This window comes from Halictus rubicundus, chromosome 10, assembly GCF_050948215.1.
Source record: "Halictus rubicundus isolate RS-2024b chromosome 10, iyHalRubi1_principal, whole genome shotgun sequence".
In the NCBI taxonomy this organism is placed as follows: domain Eukaryota; kingdom Metazoa; phylum Arthropoda; class Insecta; order Hymenoptera; family Halictidae; genus Halictus; species Halictus rubicundus.
In genome coordinates, this window is record NC_135158.1 from 15,806,646 (window position 1) to 15,824,068 (window position 17,423).

The 17,423-nt window shown below is 48.1% G+C and overlaps 4 protein-coding genes across 4 annotated transcripts in view; 1 reads left to right on the forward strand and 3 right to left on the reverse strand.

Annotated features, from left to right (window-relative positions):
• Positions 1-100: 100 nt before the first annotated feature.
• On the forward strand, positions 101-2,158 carry LOC143358205 (DNA-directed primase/polymerase protein). The gene is made up of 4 exons (XM_076795162.1): positions 101-736; positions 811-1,604; positions 1,682-1,916; positions 2,020-2,158. The coding sequence occupies exons 1-3, from the start codon at positions 419-421 to the stop codon at positions 1,890-1,892; spliced, it is 1,323 nt and encodes a 440-aa protein (XP_076651277.1). The 5' UTR covers positions 101-418; the 3' UTR covers positions 1,893-1,916; positions 2,020-2,158.
• LOC143358204 (stAR-related lipid transfer protein 7, mitochondrial) lies at positions 1,912-5,496 on the reverse strand. Its single transcript, XM_076795161.1, has 6 exons — positions 4,559-5,496; positions 4,280-4,440; positions 3,940-4,208; positions 3,695-3,822; positions 3,310-3,449; positions 1,912-3,229 (listed from the first exon to the last, which is right to left on the reverse strand). Exons 1-6 carry the CDS (start codon positions 4,954-4,956, stop codon positions 2,865-2,867), a joined length of 1,461 nt encoding a protein of 486 aa, XP_076651276.1. The 5' UTR covers positions 4,957-5,496; the 3' UTR covers positions 1,912-2,864.
• A 525-nt stretch (positions 5,497-6,021) lies between these two features.
• Positions 6,022-7,154, reverse strand: LOC143358206 (uncharacterized). The gene is made up of 3 exons (XM_076795163.1): positions 6,961-7,154; positions 6,682-6,877; positions 6,022-6,274 (listed from the first exon to the last, which is right to left on the reverse strand). Exons 1-3 carry the CDS (start codon positions 7,137-7,139, stop codon positions 6,230-6,232), a joined length of 420 nt encoding a protein of 139 aa, XP_076651278.1. The 5' UTR covers positions 7,140-7,154; the 3' UTR covers positions 6,022-6,229.
• A 472-nt stretch (positions 7,155-7,626) lies between these two features.
• Shg (DE-cadherin) overlaps positions 7,627-17,423 on the reverse strand; it is a 35,085-nt gene continuing 25,288 nt past the window's right edge. Inside the window, exons 2-14 of the mRNA XM_076795160.1 lie at positions 16,561-16,634; positions 16,120-16,261; positions 15,750-15,988; positions 14,569-14,757; positions 14,187-14,470; positions 13,847-14,117; positions 13,104-13,683; positions 11,459-12,991; positions 11,118-11,341; positions 10,816-11,031; positions 10,396-10,723; positions 10,118-10,270; positions 7,627-10,055 (exon numbers count right to left, since the gene is read on the reverse strand). Coding sequence (XP_076651275.1) covers positions 9,913-10,055; positions 10,118-10,270; positions 10,396-10,723; positions 10,816-11,031; positions 11,118-11,341; positions 11,459-12,991; positions 13,104-13,683; positions 13,847-14,117; positions 14,187-14,470; positions 14,569-14,757; positions 15,750-15,988; positions 16,120-16,261; positions 16,561-16,634 — 4,376 coding nt within the window. The 3' untranslated portion in view covers positions 7,627-9,912. The remainder of the gene's footprint in view (positions 10,056-10,117; positions 10,271-10,395; positions 10,724-10,815; positions 11,032-11,117; positions 11,342-11,458; positions 12,992-13,103; positions 13,684-13,846; positions 14,118-14,186; positions 14,471-14,568; positions 14,758-15,749; positions 15,989-16,119; positions 16,262-16,560; positions 16,635-17,423) is intronic.

The window sequence follows — 17,423 nt, forward strand, 5'->3', positions numbered from 1 at the left end:
TCTTACACACGGAGAGGATAGGGGAAGTTAGTTCCGAAATCTGCCGCCATAGATGGCGCCACCCGAGCATTCAAAAACAGCAATCGTGATACAAATTTTCAATATTACTCAGAGGAATTCAAAGATAGCGCAATCAATGACAGCAGACGTGTACCTAATAACGGAATCATAGAATTCGATAAACCTCTCAAAGTTGGTCAAGAAATGCTTATTAATTTATCTCACGTGGTTTGTGATATCTAGGTCTGAGGTTATGTTCTGACGACACGTTGCGCGTGTATTCGCTGTTGGCGCGAAAGAAAAAACGGATACGTGAATATTTAGCACGTAGGACACACATAGGGCATAGGAAAAGGAGGAAACGCTAAAGGTTTTCGTGTCAAACAGACTGCCTGATTTCGAAGGATAAATCCATATCATGAATACCATCAGTCCATGTCAATTTTATGATAAGGAAATAATGTCAAAAGCTGCGATCCAGAGGGTGAAACCGCTTTGGGTGAAAGAACATTGTAAAATGCCATCGCACATTCTTGGACCTCCAAATATTTGGATGGAATTTGAAAAACAAGCAACCGCGCTTGCAACAGCGTTTCAAGAAAACACCATCGTTCATACGCTTTGCACATTTGTCTACCAAAGAGACAATGGTTATCGCAAATTTGTGGTAGCTCATCCCGAGGTATATTGGTGGCATTACGAACATCGACCTCCGGAAAAGAGATGCTCGTACGAGGTAGTAAGGTCTCATGCAATTGTTAGTATCAATTTGCGTATATATGCAGTAATATCTAGTCGATTTAAAACTAGGTGATACCGGAGAACTCTCCTTGCCGTCTGTATCTGGACTTGGAATATTCGATCGAATTAAATCCGGAAAGTAATGGTCCTTCCATGACCGATACGATAATCGATATTATCTGCGCTTATCTGCTTACCCATTATAGCTTACCGTGCAATAAGTACAATGCGTTGAATTTGGATTCTAGTACGCCGGGAAAGTTTAGCCGACACGTTGTATTCAACATCAAAGATGTAGCGTTTAAAGATAATTATCATGTTGGTAGATTAGTAAAATCTATATGCAAAGATATCTTCGATTATATCTCAGCAAAGGAAAACAAACATAGCATTTTAAGTAGTTTCGATAGAACAAAAGTGGAACAGCTATTCGTGAAGACACGTAAGGGTAACAGTCTGTTCGTAGATACCTCTGTCTATACTAAAAATAGACATTTTAGAATCTACAAATCCACGAAATGGGGAAAACAGTCTAATTTGGAGATTTCAAACGACTGTAAATATATTCCTTCTAATTTACACAAAGATAAAGAATTGAACATTTTCTTGGACTCTTTGGTGTCCTATTTTACTTCTAAACCCGATTTAATGCTTTTGGAATATGATAAACTTGGCACGGTAGAACTAAAACGTTTTGAAATGCAAATACCAAAGTTTATTCACCAGGAATGTAACCAATGTTATTCAACGTATCCAATGTTAGATAAGTACGTTCGCGACAAGATACATCCTGGTAAAATACGTGTATGCAAACACTACTTTGATTCTACCAAAATGTTAATTTACGAGACAACCGGATACAGGTAATAACACATAATCATAAAGTACAACCAACAAAATCTATCGACGAAGTAACAACATTTGGTCTTTTGATTTACAGATATTGCGAAAATATCGGTAGGTGCCACAAAAGCAACAACGTTTTCCTCATCATAGACTTGAGGAACAAGACAATGTATCAGAAATGTCATGACAAAGATTGTTCAGGTTTCGTATCGGTACCAACGAAGTTACCGGAAGAAATTAGCTTTCAAATCGACGACAGAGACGATATGCTTTTAAGTTGCGTTCCAATGGAGGGTTTACTGTAATACAGGAAATTGACATCGATCGTGGTAAAATGTTTTATTAGGGTAGACATAACAAAAAAGAAATGGGCTATAGATTAGAAACGTACATATATATGGAAATAAGATTCAATGAAATGCGTTATTTCAGGTACACGATACACAGCTTCTGTCCAAAGTTCTTCGAAAACGTTTGTCGTACAAAGAATGTAAACCGTGACGATAAAGTTCAAAGTTATTGTGCAATATCGCTCGTTTCGTGCCGACCAATTCAAGCGTCTATCGTACAAAAAGAGTTACATGCGAGTTACCTTGTGTGCTGTAAAACCAAATCCCGAAAGGAAAATTGTACGCGACATATATAATATATATATGTACACGTGGCCAGACAAACAGACAGTCACACACAGACACACGCACGCATACACATGAGCGCTTGTATATATATACATATATATTTATATGTATAAACGCACGTACATGTCCACAGATAAATTATGCATAAGTATGTTATTTTATAATAGTCTTGCACGCGTGCACGTACATATGTACATGTGTATATTAAATAAATTTGCTATTTTATACATCTATATTTAGACTACATTCGCTAAATGTACAACAAAATATTTTGATTTGTACAATTCCAGTTAGTATCATCGTGTAAAATTTACTTGATCATATTCTCCATTGAAAATTCATTTGTATGTTGTAATGAGTGGGTGATTTGCTCGATTATGCGCGAACAATGTAGATGAGTAGAAACACGAGAAGTATCAGTCTCGCGATTATCGTTTTAAAAAAAGTTTTGTCGTGAGAGCAGAATATCGTTTGGCACGTGTTTTCTCGATGTGCGTTCGTATAGGACATAATGTATTTGACTTTTGTCTGCGATCGCTGTCCTATTCTAATCGTTCTGCCCATTCGGGGTTGTGGGAATATCTTTGTATCAGCGGTACCCAATCTTCTGTATTCTCAGCACTCACAAAAAGGTTCTTATCATGCGAACAATTTAGCCAGGAAAAAATAATCTAACAATCCTTTGCTTTCTTTGTTCAAACCTGTGCCGTCTTCGTCTTGTTTGTCTTGTACGCCTTCCACGTTTGTACAGTTTTCTTCTTGTTGTTGTTCTTGTCGGTTTTCCTTGAATTTGAACACTTTCGTTTCTTCGGCGACATCGGTTATCTCGTTGCGTATCGTTTCGTTGCTTTCCAAATTTGGAGTTGAGTTTTCTCGAACTTTATCCTCGAAAACGTTTCCTTCTTTCAGTGAAAGGTAACTGGTAACGATCGCGTCGATACTTTCTTTGTAATGTTGATAATTCTTCGATGCTTTTCTCATGCGGATCAAGAAGTTTGGTAATCCTACAAAAGAAGTATGCGAGTTAATTACGAGATTTATAACTGGCCAAATTGTAACTGGCGCACGAGGAAACGCTTTCTACCTGTCATCGCGATCCATGCGGTAACCGTGGATGGTATATTTACGCCAGGATCGTCGAAGTAGGTCAATCCGAATTCAATGCCTGGTTTGTGGAATTCTGTATACGGCTTTATCACCATGTACGACCAATACGTCGAGACTCTGTTACGTACAGACTTCAGATTACTCACTGATTAAAGGGAACCTTAGACTCTCTCCTACTATCATATTTAATTCTGACAGTCCAAATACTTATCGAACTAGGCGATTCCGTAATGAAATACGAAACTAGAAAAGATCGATCGGCCTCCTTAACGAAATCGTAGACATACGCGCGCTACGTAAATGATTCAAAGTTGCTGCTGGACGAGTAACGAGAAATTAGCAGAATTCTATCGGTTGTATACCTGTATATTCCAGGTCTGGTCGGTGCATTAGGATGCTCCGTTCCCTTACTGATGATGATTATTAATCGCTTGTCTTTGTCCACCACCCATCTTCGTTGGTACACGTAGTCTCTGTTCGCGAATAACGCCTGAAAGGAAAACGCGTAATCATTAGGAATTTGTACGTCGGTCGTGGGTCGCAGTAAAAATATTTCGATGTTACGTCGGTAACGAGAATACGGTAAAATAATACGGTTATCCCGTACAGGCCATTCGGTTTCCCAATATATAACGTCGGAGCGGTCGTTTTTCGTCGATTCTGACATCGGATCGCTGTCTATGATACGCAATTCACGTGCAATCGGATCCCATTTCTTTCGATAGTCCACGTCTATTTGCGTTTGCAGAAAGTCCTCGGCGGTCACTTCCGCAAACGAACCATACACTTTGTAGGCGAACAATCCGCCGGTATTTGGTTCTGTTCTTCTCCATATTAGCATGTCTTCCCGTTCTAGGTACGGCTTCCATCCCTCCTCTGAAATAAGAAGAGAATAAACGAGTCGAACGAGCAAGCGTTCTATACGAACGAACAATTTCATCGCTTACCGTCTTGATTCGACGTTGCGTCGGATTTATTTTTATTATCTTGACAGACACAATACTTGACTCCCGGTTGTTGGACGTCGATTACGATTCTCAGATGGCATTTTGGGCAAACGACGGTGGTGTCCCTCAGTTTGTAAATTCCTTCGATTTCCTGCTTGTAACTGGCGAAAATATTGAGTACCGAACAAAAGAAACGAAAAGGAAAGGAATGACACTAGACGAGACGAAACGAGAATGAAACGAAATCGCTTATGGACGTATGTAAATAGATGCATTTACCTGTTCAACTCTTTTTCGCTGATTCTTTCGCGATCCCAGTTAAACACCGCCACTCCGATACTGCTGGTCAGGAAGCGTCTGCTGTTTCTGAAGGCACGATTCCTCCAGGATTTCATAAACTCCTTCAGTGCCGTTTTGTCCCATATTCTTGTGTACAAGTGAAATATTTGCAGGCTCCTTCGTACACGTTGCGCGGCAATGAATTCGAACTGTTGCGTGCAAGCTTCGGCCACCCGACCTCTGTGCTCTTTCAGCCAAACGCTTATCCTCTTCCGACATTCACGGAATTTTCCATAGTTTCCGTAATACCGGAAAGGAGGCGCTAACCTAGTACCGTAACGAACGTAGTCTCTGTGAAATCGTTTCAACAACAAACCGGAGAATTGTGCCGTATACATCGTCGGTTTCTCCTCTGCTTGGCTTCGATGCGATGCGATAAGAACGAGCTTCGAAAAGCTTTGTTACCGATTCAACATGGACAACGTTGGCGTTCGTTCCGGCGGTAGTCACGTTGCGCCAACAATTTTGTCGAGCGAAAATCTCGAGCAGCCGCTCTCTCCTATAGGTTATCTCTAACTTCGAAAGGTTGTGAACAGAACGGCGGTTGCTCGACGAACGTGATTCTCGCTTATCTCGAAAAGCCTATCGGTCGAGCGTCTTTAAAGCATTTTTCATTGAGCAACTGTACGCGAACGAATTGATAATTGACTCCGTAACTACGTCGAGTACGTACATACGTGCGTAGTACAACTCGACATCGCTATAGATGCAGCGCATGCCAACGAATATCGATACTAAAGCCCGTTGCGGTCGACGCGATGCGACAGTTCGGCTTCGATTACGTTCGTTTTAATTTTTCACGCGACGTATCGGACGTTTCGCGTATACTTTGAAACGATCGTAAATTCGCAGCGACAAGACGGCGACGCGTTCCCTTTCGTTGCGTTAAAAATTGACGCGAGAACGTTTAAAAAGAATTTCACTCGTTCGACCTATCGATTCTCGCAAACGATAGCGACGAGTCGACCGATCGTGGACAACTTCGATAGGTCGACCCTCGCGTTTGAAAATTAAAAGCAGAGAGGAAATGAGAGACAGATTCCTGTATCGTCTTTTTAGCCTGAAACAGAACCTGCATCAACTTTTTAGCCTGGAACAGAACCTGCATCAACTTTTTAGCCTGGACCAGAACCTTAGGCCTGGGCCATCTTTTAGGCTGGATCAGAGCCTACATAGAAGTAGCATCCACTCTGGCATTATTTGGAATCCGCTGCTAATGATGCAGTTTCTGGTCCAGGCTAAAAATTAGACTAGGGGACAACACTATACCGGGTACACTAAAATCCCGGGCGTGAGCACTCTCATTTCCTCTCTGTTAAAAGAAATTTAAGCACCGATTTCGAACGGATAAACGAACAAACGGATGAACAGGGGGACTTAAGAAAACTGTTTCTCTTGTACTACTGATTGTTTGTATTGTCGTACGTGTCGCTAATTTGACATGCTACGATCGTTCGGAACGAAACAGTTTTCGCGCAACCTGTGCTCGTCGAAGATCGTTCGACGACCAGGTTGCGCGAAACATGTTGTCGAAGTTGCTCGAATAGGATATCTCGGTTGGTCCAGCGTCCGCGATGCTTCCACCGATGCTCGATCGCAATCTCTTCCCGTTCACTCGTTCAGCTTCCGACAGTCCAACATTTTTTGCGCTTCCATCTGCAACCGAGGCGAAAGAAAAAGTTTCAGCGACAGAGCGACGGTCGACGACACGCTAGCAAATCTTGATCAATGTTTGTAATCGTGCTTTGCGAGCAAAAGCTGGTCATTTTTGGTCAAATTGGGACCAAACCTCGCCCTCCTTACAGAGGAAATATCCGGTAAAATTGAAATTAAGTAATTAAAAATTTTATTTATTTTTTAAGACTGAAATATTTACGACTGAATGATTTCGACCGACTTGCCCTTTATAAGGAGGCCAAGGTATGGTCTGCAAACTTCGCGCTCAAATACCGCGCCTAACGCGGAAATAGATGGGTCGGAATTTGTAGAGAAATTTCGGTGGCAAATTCGAAGCAAATCAAGAGGAAATTGTTTATCGGGTAACAGGAAAAAACGAGGCATACTTGTATCAAAAAGTAGACGTTCAGCAGTTGCTCGAGCTTGGGCGCGACCCCTGAACCGCATTCGACGACGCCACCTCTTCTTTCGCTTCTCTTTCCCCATCCGGTGGAGAAGTTCAGCTGAGCTTGGGTCCCAGAGTCCAGGATCAAACATACCAGAAAAATCACCGCGAGGAAGCCGAGCCGGATTTTTCGATACCTACGACACCGAAACTCCTTTTTAGAGCGCTGATACGGTTCGATATCGCCGAAGAAAAACTCTAGTACGTGCGAATCACTTACATGTCTGGTTCACGCTGAGACGCCGGACGTACAACTCGATGACTTTGTAAGAAAAACTGATCGGTGTATCGCGGTTCGTTCGATCGTCCGTGTTCACCGGGATGATCGCGATTGCGGACGAACAACGATACCGGGCATGCTTTTATAGTTTCGTTCCATCCCTTCGCGAGAGAAACCATTCTGGTATCCTTGGATAGCGCCGGCGTCAAACGATCAACCCTCGTTCCCCCAAGCTCTCTCTCTCTCTCCCTCTCCCTCTTGAACTTGCGAAAACTCGCCGACTATTTCTATCTGTGCAGGATTTCGAAAGTTTCCACCCGCTTGGTTCTGGAAGATCGAAATCGAGACGAATAGCGTCGTATCGTATCGCTGTTCGTCTCGCGATCATGTTTCGAATACATAGTTTCACCGACGCGAGAATTTGTATCGTTAAAAAAGAATTTCACGATATCGCGACTACCTTACGGCTTCGCAGTGTCCCATAAAATTTCCCAACGGCGCGGCGCGGCGCGATTAGGCTTCTTGCTCTCGCGGTATTGGTTTGCGGGGCACGCGGGAAGCCCGGTTAATTATACCGGGCTCTCGGTTTTCTGCTCTCCGCTCAAGAGATCCGATCGATCAACGAACGCCATGGAAAATTTCCGCTACACCATCGTACGAATCGTATTCGATCTTTGTAATCGAGGTTTATTTTATTGCTACAAAAAGAACAAATTACACGTATCTCCGATGACGATAAATGGATCGAGCGGGTAAAGGATAAAGGTGTGCACACGTACGCCTTACCGCCGACTATGTCACTTGCTCGGGATATACAGTGAATTCTCAATGTATGTCAACAACGCGGGGCTTGCCCGCGTCGTGTTATGTTTACACACCTCGGCGTCCGAGGCCTCTCGGTAGTGGGGATAATTCCGCGACATTTATCGTCCAGGACTTGGCGACATACATAGAGAAATCGCTGTAGTAACGTATCGTGTCGTATCGTATAATACAAAAAGTCTGTGCATACGAGTACCACCCGGTCTAGGTCAGGCATTCCTTCCCGCTTCCTCGAACATTCTTATCTTTTCGCGAGAGTTTGTCTCAAATGATTTATCGGTGTGCTCTTTGAGTCCCTGTTTGAAAAGAAGGTTTACGATACTTATACTTATACGATTAGAACGGGAATGGTTCGGAAAAGATAGAACCCGCGATTCTCTCTCTCTCTCTCTCACACACACTCTCTCACTCTCTAATTGTATATTATTCACGACCGGTCTTCTCTTCCGAAGCATAGAAGGGCAGTGTTCGAATTCGAGTGATACGAGTGATAAAAGTATCGCGACGCAACGACTGTTTCGAGTCGTCAGCGAGCGCTTAAGTTTCGAGAGCAGCCGGCGATGGAATCGAAAACTTGCGTATCGGCATGGAATAGAACGAACAGGAATGCTAATGAGAACGGAACTGACGAGCAACAACAACTCGAACGCGATCCCGAAGTTTCGATTTCATCGGGAGCTCCGATGCGTATCCCCTGTCATGGACAAGCGACAAATCTGTTTCGTGACGTTTGCCAACGGAAACGTATTTTGTACTGCAAAATGCGAGGGGCACGACCACGATCGGCACCTCGGCAATGTTTCCGCCGATTCCCTACAGTCTAAGTACATAGCTCGCAGCTAATTCGTTCGCGCGTGCCGTTACACGCGATCGGTGCATTCGTATATGCTCTGAGATCACACGCTTTCGCCTAAGCTGCATCCTATCTTTTATCATATAAATTACACACCGTCGTTACTCTCCTCTTTTTCAGTTTTTCCTTTTTCTCTTTCGCCTGCCGTTTTGTCTCTTTCTCTCTTCGACACGCATCCACGCGCACGAACATCCACACACGCACACGCTGTCTCGTTTCGCGCATTCGTATATTCGTTTTTTCTTCATTTATTTCTTTATTTATTTATTCGTATTTATATATACATATGTAAAGGTTTGGGGTACTCTAGACTGAGTCTCCCCAACGTGTTGTTCGATTTCGGTAGGATGGTTTTATTTTCTCCTCAGTTCACAGCGCTGTGTTAGGCAACGTTTCGACCCGACTCGGAATCTCGGGTCGACTAAGACTGTTCTAATGCTCTCTAAGTATTTAACGCGAAGCCTACGAGGCTTTTTAACGATTCCCCGAAACGTCCTGATTGGCCGGGGCTGAATTAGCCTTTTTACCCAATCAGGTACTTTCTTCGGGGACTCCTTGCGGCCTTGACGCGGACGTGCCATAACAAAAACTGCTAAGACGACTAACGGCTTTCTCAAAAACAGCTGTGCGGCAACGGGTTCCATAAACTTGCTCGACCATTTGCACGCCAAATGTTGATAATTGTACGTGCCGATGGCCGCTACATATATATATATATATATATACCGTCACTGATATATCGTACAAAAAGCTTACAAATTATTATCACATATATACGTGGAACCCGTTGTCCCACCTGTTTTTGAGAAAGCCGTTAGTCGTCTTAGCAGTTTTTGTTATGGCGCGTATTGATCATTAGATTTTTACCATCGGCCTCAACAGCTCGTACGGGTACCATAAACCTTGAGTTTCCGAAGGGACCCGGACGATAGGCATGCACGGCGGACCCCGCGTTTAGAGAGACCGAATCAAGGTCGCGAAGAGTCCCCGAAGAAGTAGCTGATAGGCTAAAAAGGCTAATTCAGCCCCGGCCAATCAGGACGATTCGGGGAACAGTTAAAAGGCCCCGTAGGCTTCGTGGTAGAGACTTAGAGAGCATTAGACCAGTCTTAGTCGAACCGAGATTCCGAGTCGCGTCGAGACATAGCCTAACGCAGCGCTGTAAACTCAGGAGAAAATAAAACCATCCTATCGAAATCGAACACGGGGAGTGTCAGTATAGAGTACCCCCATCCTTTACAGATCGATCTACGACGATACGAACGGGAAAGCAAGGTTCAACACCAACTCTCGCTTTCCCGTTCTCCCACGCCGTCGCTCTCCTCGTCGCTGCCTTCCTCTCCGTAGATGTCGGCCAGCTTGCGGAACCTGGGCCCGAAATTCGACAGGTAGTTGAATTTTAGGTCTCCATCGTCGGTACCTGTAAGAGTATTGTACAATTTAGTTGTCAGCTTCAACACCATCCGATTGCGAGATACGTACAGGAGGCCAAAGACGACAAAGAACCCTCGGAGTTGCCCTCGCCCTCGTACGCGTAATGCCTAACGTCGTCGAACGGATTCGTGTCGGGATCCTTGTCGCAGCTTTCCTTCTTGCCGTCCAGGAAACCGCAAATGTCCGGTACCTCGTCGGGAGCTTGAACGGGAGAGAAATTGTATGAAGAAAAACGAAAAACGAACGATGACGGTTGTGATCGACACACCGACGCGCAACAACGAGAAAGAAGAGCAAACGGAAAGGCGACGGACGGCATGGCATACCTCTGCCCGACGCTATCTTCGAGTCGATCGGAGGCGCGTCGTAAATGGTTCGCAGGACGTTCAAGTCGTAGCCGGTGTCGACCTCGCCGCCTCCTTCGTCCTCGTAATTGATTATATTTTCTCGAATGTCGTCCATATCCTTGTAGAGATCGTCCGTCTTGCGCCTGTGCACCACCACCGCGAGTAGCAGTATCAGCAGGATCGCGATGCAGACCAGGATCGCGACCAGAAAGTTGGTGTCGATCCCAAAGGAGATCGCCTTGGCCATTCCGTGGTTGCAGCCTGGGTCCGCGTTTCTCGACAACGAGGGCATTCCCAGGTTGTACGTCTGAAAAACGCGTCACCGCGAGAATCGGTTAGGTTTTGCGAAATCGGTACGACAATCGGCGACAAACGAGCAAACTAAATCCGGGACATTACGTTTCCGTTAAAAGTCATGTTGCGCACGCAACCGACGAATCCCTTGTCGGTCGGTCTGTGGTCCCATTTCAGCTGCGAAGAGAGCATCGCCAGGTTGCTCAGACTACCTCCGACCTGCATCGGCCCGTTCACGTTCAGAAACTGGTTGGAACCTTGCGGCGCGGTTAAACTCATGCAAGCGGACGTACCGCAATTGTCCACCGTCAACTCGATCAACTGTGGAGAATAGAAGGCGTAGACTCGACTCTATCCTAGTCGAGAAACTGAAAAGACCAAAGAAGAAAAGAGCGTGTCGTGCTTACGTTCTTGTTCCAGAAGACGTCTATCCTGTGACTTTTGCCGTCCGTCAGCAGAATATGCTTTTGATCGAGCCGAGCGGTACCCGAGCCGTAGTCCACGTAAAGAACCGCGTAACCCTGCTGCAGTTCCAGCGACATGAAGTCCTGAATGCCCATTTTCGGGCTGTAGGTGATCGGGCCGAAATAAAATACCAAGCCGTTCTCGACGTGGGGCGTGATCTCGAGACCTGTACGCACGATACACGAATGGTACATAGAGAATTAGGAACTATGGAATCAGGATCGGAACGAAAAAAAGAAAAACTGAAACCGATAAACGCGACGGTCAGTCGCTCGCGACTTACCCAAATGAGATTCGTCGCAAGCTTGACCGGGTGGAGGCATCACAGCCCAGCCGTCGCCTTGGAACCCGATGCCGAGGACTTCGCACCTGGGTCCCTCGAAATCGGGCGGACACTCGCATCGTTCCGCGAACGGAGTGCCGCCGTTCAGGCAAACGATCGGCTCGGCGACGTGGCAAGTGCACTGCGGATCGACCACCGCCCGGACACCGACGAACGAGCTGATGTTCGTGAAGACCGCGTACGGGATCGTGCTGGCGTTCAAGTAGCTGCGACAAGAGTGGTTGCAGTGCTGCTTCTCGAACAGGCATTCGTCGATGTTGACGAGGAGAACGTCGGTCTTGAGCTCGCTTTCGATGTGCTTCGCGTGTTGAGCCAGTATCGCGTTCAGCTTCTCGGGGGCGAAATACGGGCTGCCGTGAGCGGAGAATCGCACGTCGAGCAGACTCCTGTTGTTGTGATGAGGCGAATGGAGCACCGTGAACACGTCCACGTTCTCGAGCGACGCGTTCAGCATGTTCGCGATCTTCTCTTGGAAGATCTGTTTCTTGCTGACGCCGTGCTCGTCGGGCTCGACGAACTGCTCCGCGGTGATTCCGTAGAACCGGACGGAGCCGGACCTGGCCACCGCTTCCTCGGGCAGCTCTTTCACGGTGACGTTCACGAACGCGTTCACCTGGTGAGGGTTGATGCGCAGGCTGTGCTCGGTCACGATAAACTGCAGGAAGAACGTGTCGTTCGAGGTGCCGGACAGCAACGTGATCATGCCCGTGTCCTGGTTCAAGAGGAACCCGTCGTGCAACGAATCCGGGGCCCAGGCGAAGTGTTTGTCCGGCAAGTCCCAGTCGTCCGCGTCGTTCACGTAAACTCGACCTATCTCGGTGTCGGGCGACTCGCCTTTGTAGTTGTAGACGAATATCGAGCTGGAGCCCGAGGACATCTCGTTGTCGTTCTCGTCGCCGATGATCACGGTCAAGGTTGAGGTGCCCGTCATGGCCGGTTCTCCGTTGTCGGTGATCGCGATCGGGATGTCGTAGCTCTTCCGTTGCTCGCGATCGAATCGAACCAGAGCGTACAGATCGACGTCGCGAATCTCGAATTTCGCGCGGATCTCCTCGTCCGCGGTGCTGTTGTCGATGCGAAATTTAAACGGCGGTCCGTTCTCGTCCGAGTCGTAGTCGCGTGCCCTCAGTTCCGTGATCCGTCCGGGATCTCTGTTCTCGTCCCAGATCACCGGATACGGCATGTCGAGGAACGGCGCGTTGTCGTTGATGTCGATCAGCGTGATGTTCACCATCACCGGACTCTGCAGCGCGTTCGGGGATCCGTTCTCGTCCACCGCCATCACCAGCACCGTCCACATCGAGTAACCGTTCGGCGAGTCCCGATCCAACGGTTTCTTCAACTTCAGGCAGCCGGTCTTGTCGATCTCGATCAACGGTTGTTGATCCTCCTTCACTATGGAGTACGTGATGTTCTGATCCGCGTTCCGGTCCTTTATGTCGGGATCGTAGGCGACCACGGTTGTGATGCAACCTGTGCAACGAAACGAATCAAATAAAATCATGCAAACACGCCCTTTCGAGCCGTAACCATAACCGTAACCGTAACCGTAACCAGTACGTAGCGCGAAGGATATGCCACCTACCTTTGTACAACGTCTCCTCCCGGATGATCGGATTTTTATCGAAATCCCCGAAAACCGGTCGATTGTCGTTCACGTTCTCGATAAAAATTTTCACCTGAGCGGTGTCGTCGAACAGGCCGTCGAACGCTCTCACGGTCAAGTTGTACTCGGTGATCTTCTCGTAGTCGAGCAAGTTCTTGACGCGAATCTTGCCGGTGGTCTCCTCGATGAGAAAACTGTCGTCGGTGTTGCCGAATATGATGCTGTAGGTGACCGGGCTGGCCGTGTCCGAGTCGATGGCCTTCACCTCGGTGACCACCTCGTTTTGATTGGCGTTCTCGAGGATCGAGGTGGCCGTGTACACCGGCCTGTCGAAATGAGGCGCGTTGTCGTTCTTGTCCGCGATCTCGATGCGAAACACTTGCTGGCCCTTGTTGTGCTCGCCGGTCCCGAACAACGCGCTAGGAGAATTGTCGACCGCGATCACCTTCACGTTGTACGTGTCCTCCTTCTCCCTGTCGAAGATTTGCAGCGTGGTGATGTTGCCGGTGTATTTGTCGATGGCGAACAGGTCTTGAAAGTTGTCCAGCTCGTAAGTAACCTATGTGGTCGAAGATCGTGGACAGAAGAGAGAAAGAGAGAGAGAGAGAGAGAGGGAGAGAACAGATGATCAGTCGCAGTAACAACGCAACGAAACAGAATGTCGCAGTCTCGCGGTAGCCTGGCGTAGGATACAAGGTACAACGCGTGGAAACGTAGCATACCTGATTGTGAGCGGACGTACCGTCCGCGTCGATCGCGCGTACTTGCATCACCGGTACACCCGGCGGTTCGTTTTCGAGCACGCTGCCTTTCTTCATCTCGCGAAACACCGGGATGTTGTCGTTGACGTCCTCCACCTCGATGTCGACCACGGTCTCCGCGGCTAGCTGGTACTTGTTCTGCACTCGCACGATCAACGAGTACACCGTGTTGCTCTCATAGTCGAGATGCTGCGAGAGCTTGATGAACGCCTCGTTTCCGCTCGATTCCAATCTGAACGGGATCGAAACAAAGGTTAACAAGGTTGGTTGGTCGCGTGAAAGGAGAACGAACCCCGCTTACCTGAAGGTGTTGCCTTTGTTGGTTTGCACGGTTCTACCGTCGACCATGTGGAAGACGCAGGTGTCGTTGACGGTGTTCGTGACGGCTGGTAGCCGCACGATGCTCTGCCCGAAGTCGCTGAAGTTCTCCTTGAGTCGGATCGGTTCCGAGGATCTCGGCAAGAAATCCGGCGGCTTCTTGTGCGACTCGACCACCCGAATGTCCAGATCGATCACGTTCGATCGCGGAGTCTCCCCTCGATCCATCGCGGTGGCGGTCATGCTGAATTTGTAGTCGGGACTTCTCTGCAAATGGCGCGCAATCGTTCGAATTCGTCGTTCTAACTGTGTCCAAGCTGATTGTTTAAGCGTTCTCGACGATCGGTGAACCGTTCGATACTCACGTCGATGGTTTTGTTCAGGAATATCACTCCCGTTTTGCTGTCTATCCGGAAGTAGACGCCGTCCTCTTTCTTCTTCGGCGACAGACTGTAGTGGACGACGGAGTTGTTGCCGTCGTCGATATCCGTGGCGGAGACTCTCATCACCTCGCGGCCCAACGGTAAGTCTTGCGGTACCGATTCGGTGTACGCCTACGCGTCGTCCACACGGAAGCGGACAGCAGACACGCGCAATCGTTAAGACAAATTAGAGTTTCGAAATTGTTCGAGCAAGAATCGCGGAGAGAGCTACCGGTACACGGTTTACATGTGGCATGCATACACGCGGACACGCAGACATGCGTTCTTTGGCTCTCTCGGCTCTCTCTCTCTCTCTCTCTCTCTCTCTCTCTCTCTCTCTCTCTCTCTCTCTCGAGCGATACGATTGTCGGAGCATGGAGACCGCGGAACATGCTTTTTCCAGTTTTTCGGTTCGCCTCTTCGAGGAGTTAGTTGCGCGTGCAATCGATACGCGATCTACGAAAGGAGGGAGAACGACGCGCGAGTACAAACCTCGCGATACGATCGGCAAAATATCGCGTTGCTACCCTGACGCTCGATATTGGGGCCGATCGGATCGCTCGATCTGTCGCGGCGGCGGGTATGGCGGAACAGAAAAAAAAAAACATCGACACACATATGCATGCGTCTACAAATCCAACGGCGTACGCATTCGAATTTACCCTTGCATTTGCAATCGCATTCTCATTCGCATTCGCATTCCAAGAAAAATAAACATCGAAACAACTGCAATCGCACCGCAAATGACAAGACCAACCTTCCACGCGTATCCACGGAAGACCTGGGCATGGGGAAAGAAAGAAGATCCAAGCAAAAGGTGGTTATTGGCGGAATCGTGGTAAATTTATTTCTGGTCGCAGGAACGCTCGGTTGGTTCGGTTTGGTTCGTGGGGAAGAGAATGGGAGGCAAGTGGCCGATAGATCTAGGTTGATCTAGGTTGATCTAGGCTGGTCGAGACTAAATGGATGAACGACCGACGTAGGGTAAGTCGACGGGCGATCGAACGCGGCACGGCGCTTCGTTCGGTCGGTACGCGCTCGACCCACGAAACCAACGAATCCGACCGATCCGTGGAGGCGATTGTTGGCTGTTGGTCATCGTCACGGTGGACTCGGAGGCTTACCACTTTGTCGAACACCGGAGCGTTGTCGTTCACATCTTCAATCGTCACTTTGAACGTGCAGACATCGTCGAGCTGAGGCTTGCCGTTGTCGGTCGCGAGTATCGTCAGGTACGCTTCCTTTTCCCGAGCGGGTTCGTCTCTGTCCAACATCTGCGTCGTCCTGATCAGTCCTGTCCTGTTGTCGATCTTGAATTTCAGCTTCTCGCCGTGAGCGGTTAGGAAGCTGTAGGTGATCGTGCCTGGAAATCGCAAACGTTCATCGAACACGGTTCGTTTCGCCGAGGGCTAGGCGCCTAGGGCCGAGTAGAAACTCGGAAGTAGAAACCAGATACTAGATCGAGAAACGAGAAACAAGAAACCACGGTGTTACCTCCGTCCTCGGGACGATCCCTGTCCTCGGCGTGCACCTGCACCACCTCGGTGCCCGCTGGCTCTTCCTCTTTCACCACGGGCGCGTAATGCGAGCAATTCGAAAACACCGGCTTGTGATTGTGATTCTCAATCTGCTGCATCTGAAAATGCGAAAGCTTCGTGGTCGAGTCGAGAAGCAAAAGGGGATTGCGGTTCGCTGGCCAGATTTTTTAACGGGGTTTTCCTCGATTCGCGATTCGTTATCTATTCATTGTCCGCGGCACACCTGGAGGCGAAAGATTCGTTCGGAAGATTTCGAGACGCGACACCGAATCCTAGAGACATCGAGAAACGGCTGAGTGGCTGGAGGGACGTCGAGGAATAGAATAAGAAACGCGAGAAGAAAGCGGTCGTTTCGAGGGTGAGAAATCGAATCAAGAGGGATCCGAGAAGCACTCACAGTTAATTCCTCTTCGGTGGAGAACTGCGATCTCGTATCCAGGTGTCTCGAATGCCTCAATCTCGTTGCATCCGCTGAAACAGAAAGGAGACGCGGGATTCGTTACAAACTTTTTCTCGTCGAAGCGAGTACGTGCCTCCGCGAGTCCCGATTCGCTGTCGAGGTGCACGCGCGTTCACTATATACAAGAACATGCGCCTGTAATACGTTTTCTCTTTCTCTCTCTTTCTCCGATTCGCCGAAGGCTTAGCATTTTATTGGAACCCCGAAGAAATTGCGTCGCATCGTTTACCGATTCTTTCGGATTGCTTCCCCCCCCCCCCCCCGAGATATTTCGGCGTTGCCGAGCGAATCGGCAAACGGTGACAGAACGTTCGCGACGTTCGATCAAAAAAGCTCGAACCGCTGAACTTCCATTAGCGAATTTTGCAGTTAATACGGTGTCGTTAATAGTTCGTCGTATCTATCACGCCGGTGCGACGGGAAACTGTAATTGGCAATTAATACATCGATGATGGACACGGGCCGTGCGAGTCGATACTCGCGTCGTTGGGGAAAAAGCGAAATTCGAGCTTGCACCCGCGCATCGTTGCGTTCCGGGTCGTGGGTCGCGGGTCGCGGGTCGCGAACGACCAACACCTAACTACTCACGCGGCTAACCTACTTTCGATCGAGTTCAAGCGAGATCGTAAGATCGCACGGAAGTCGCAGCTGCGCGAAACGATCGAGAAAACGTTCCGTAGATCGTGCGACACGGCCGGAAAATAGAAGCGCATGGTACAGGCGTGATCGCGGTTATGTTCGCGCGTCGCTACACCAGAGAGGTTCATTCTCTTCTCTGATAATGCTCTTAACCGTTTCGT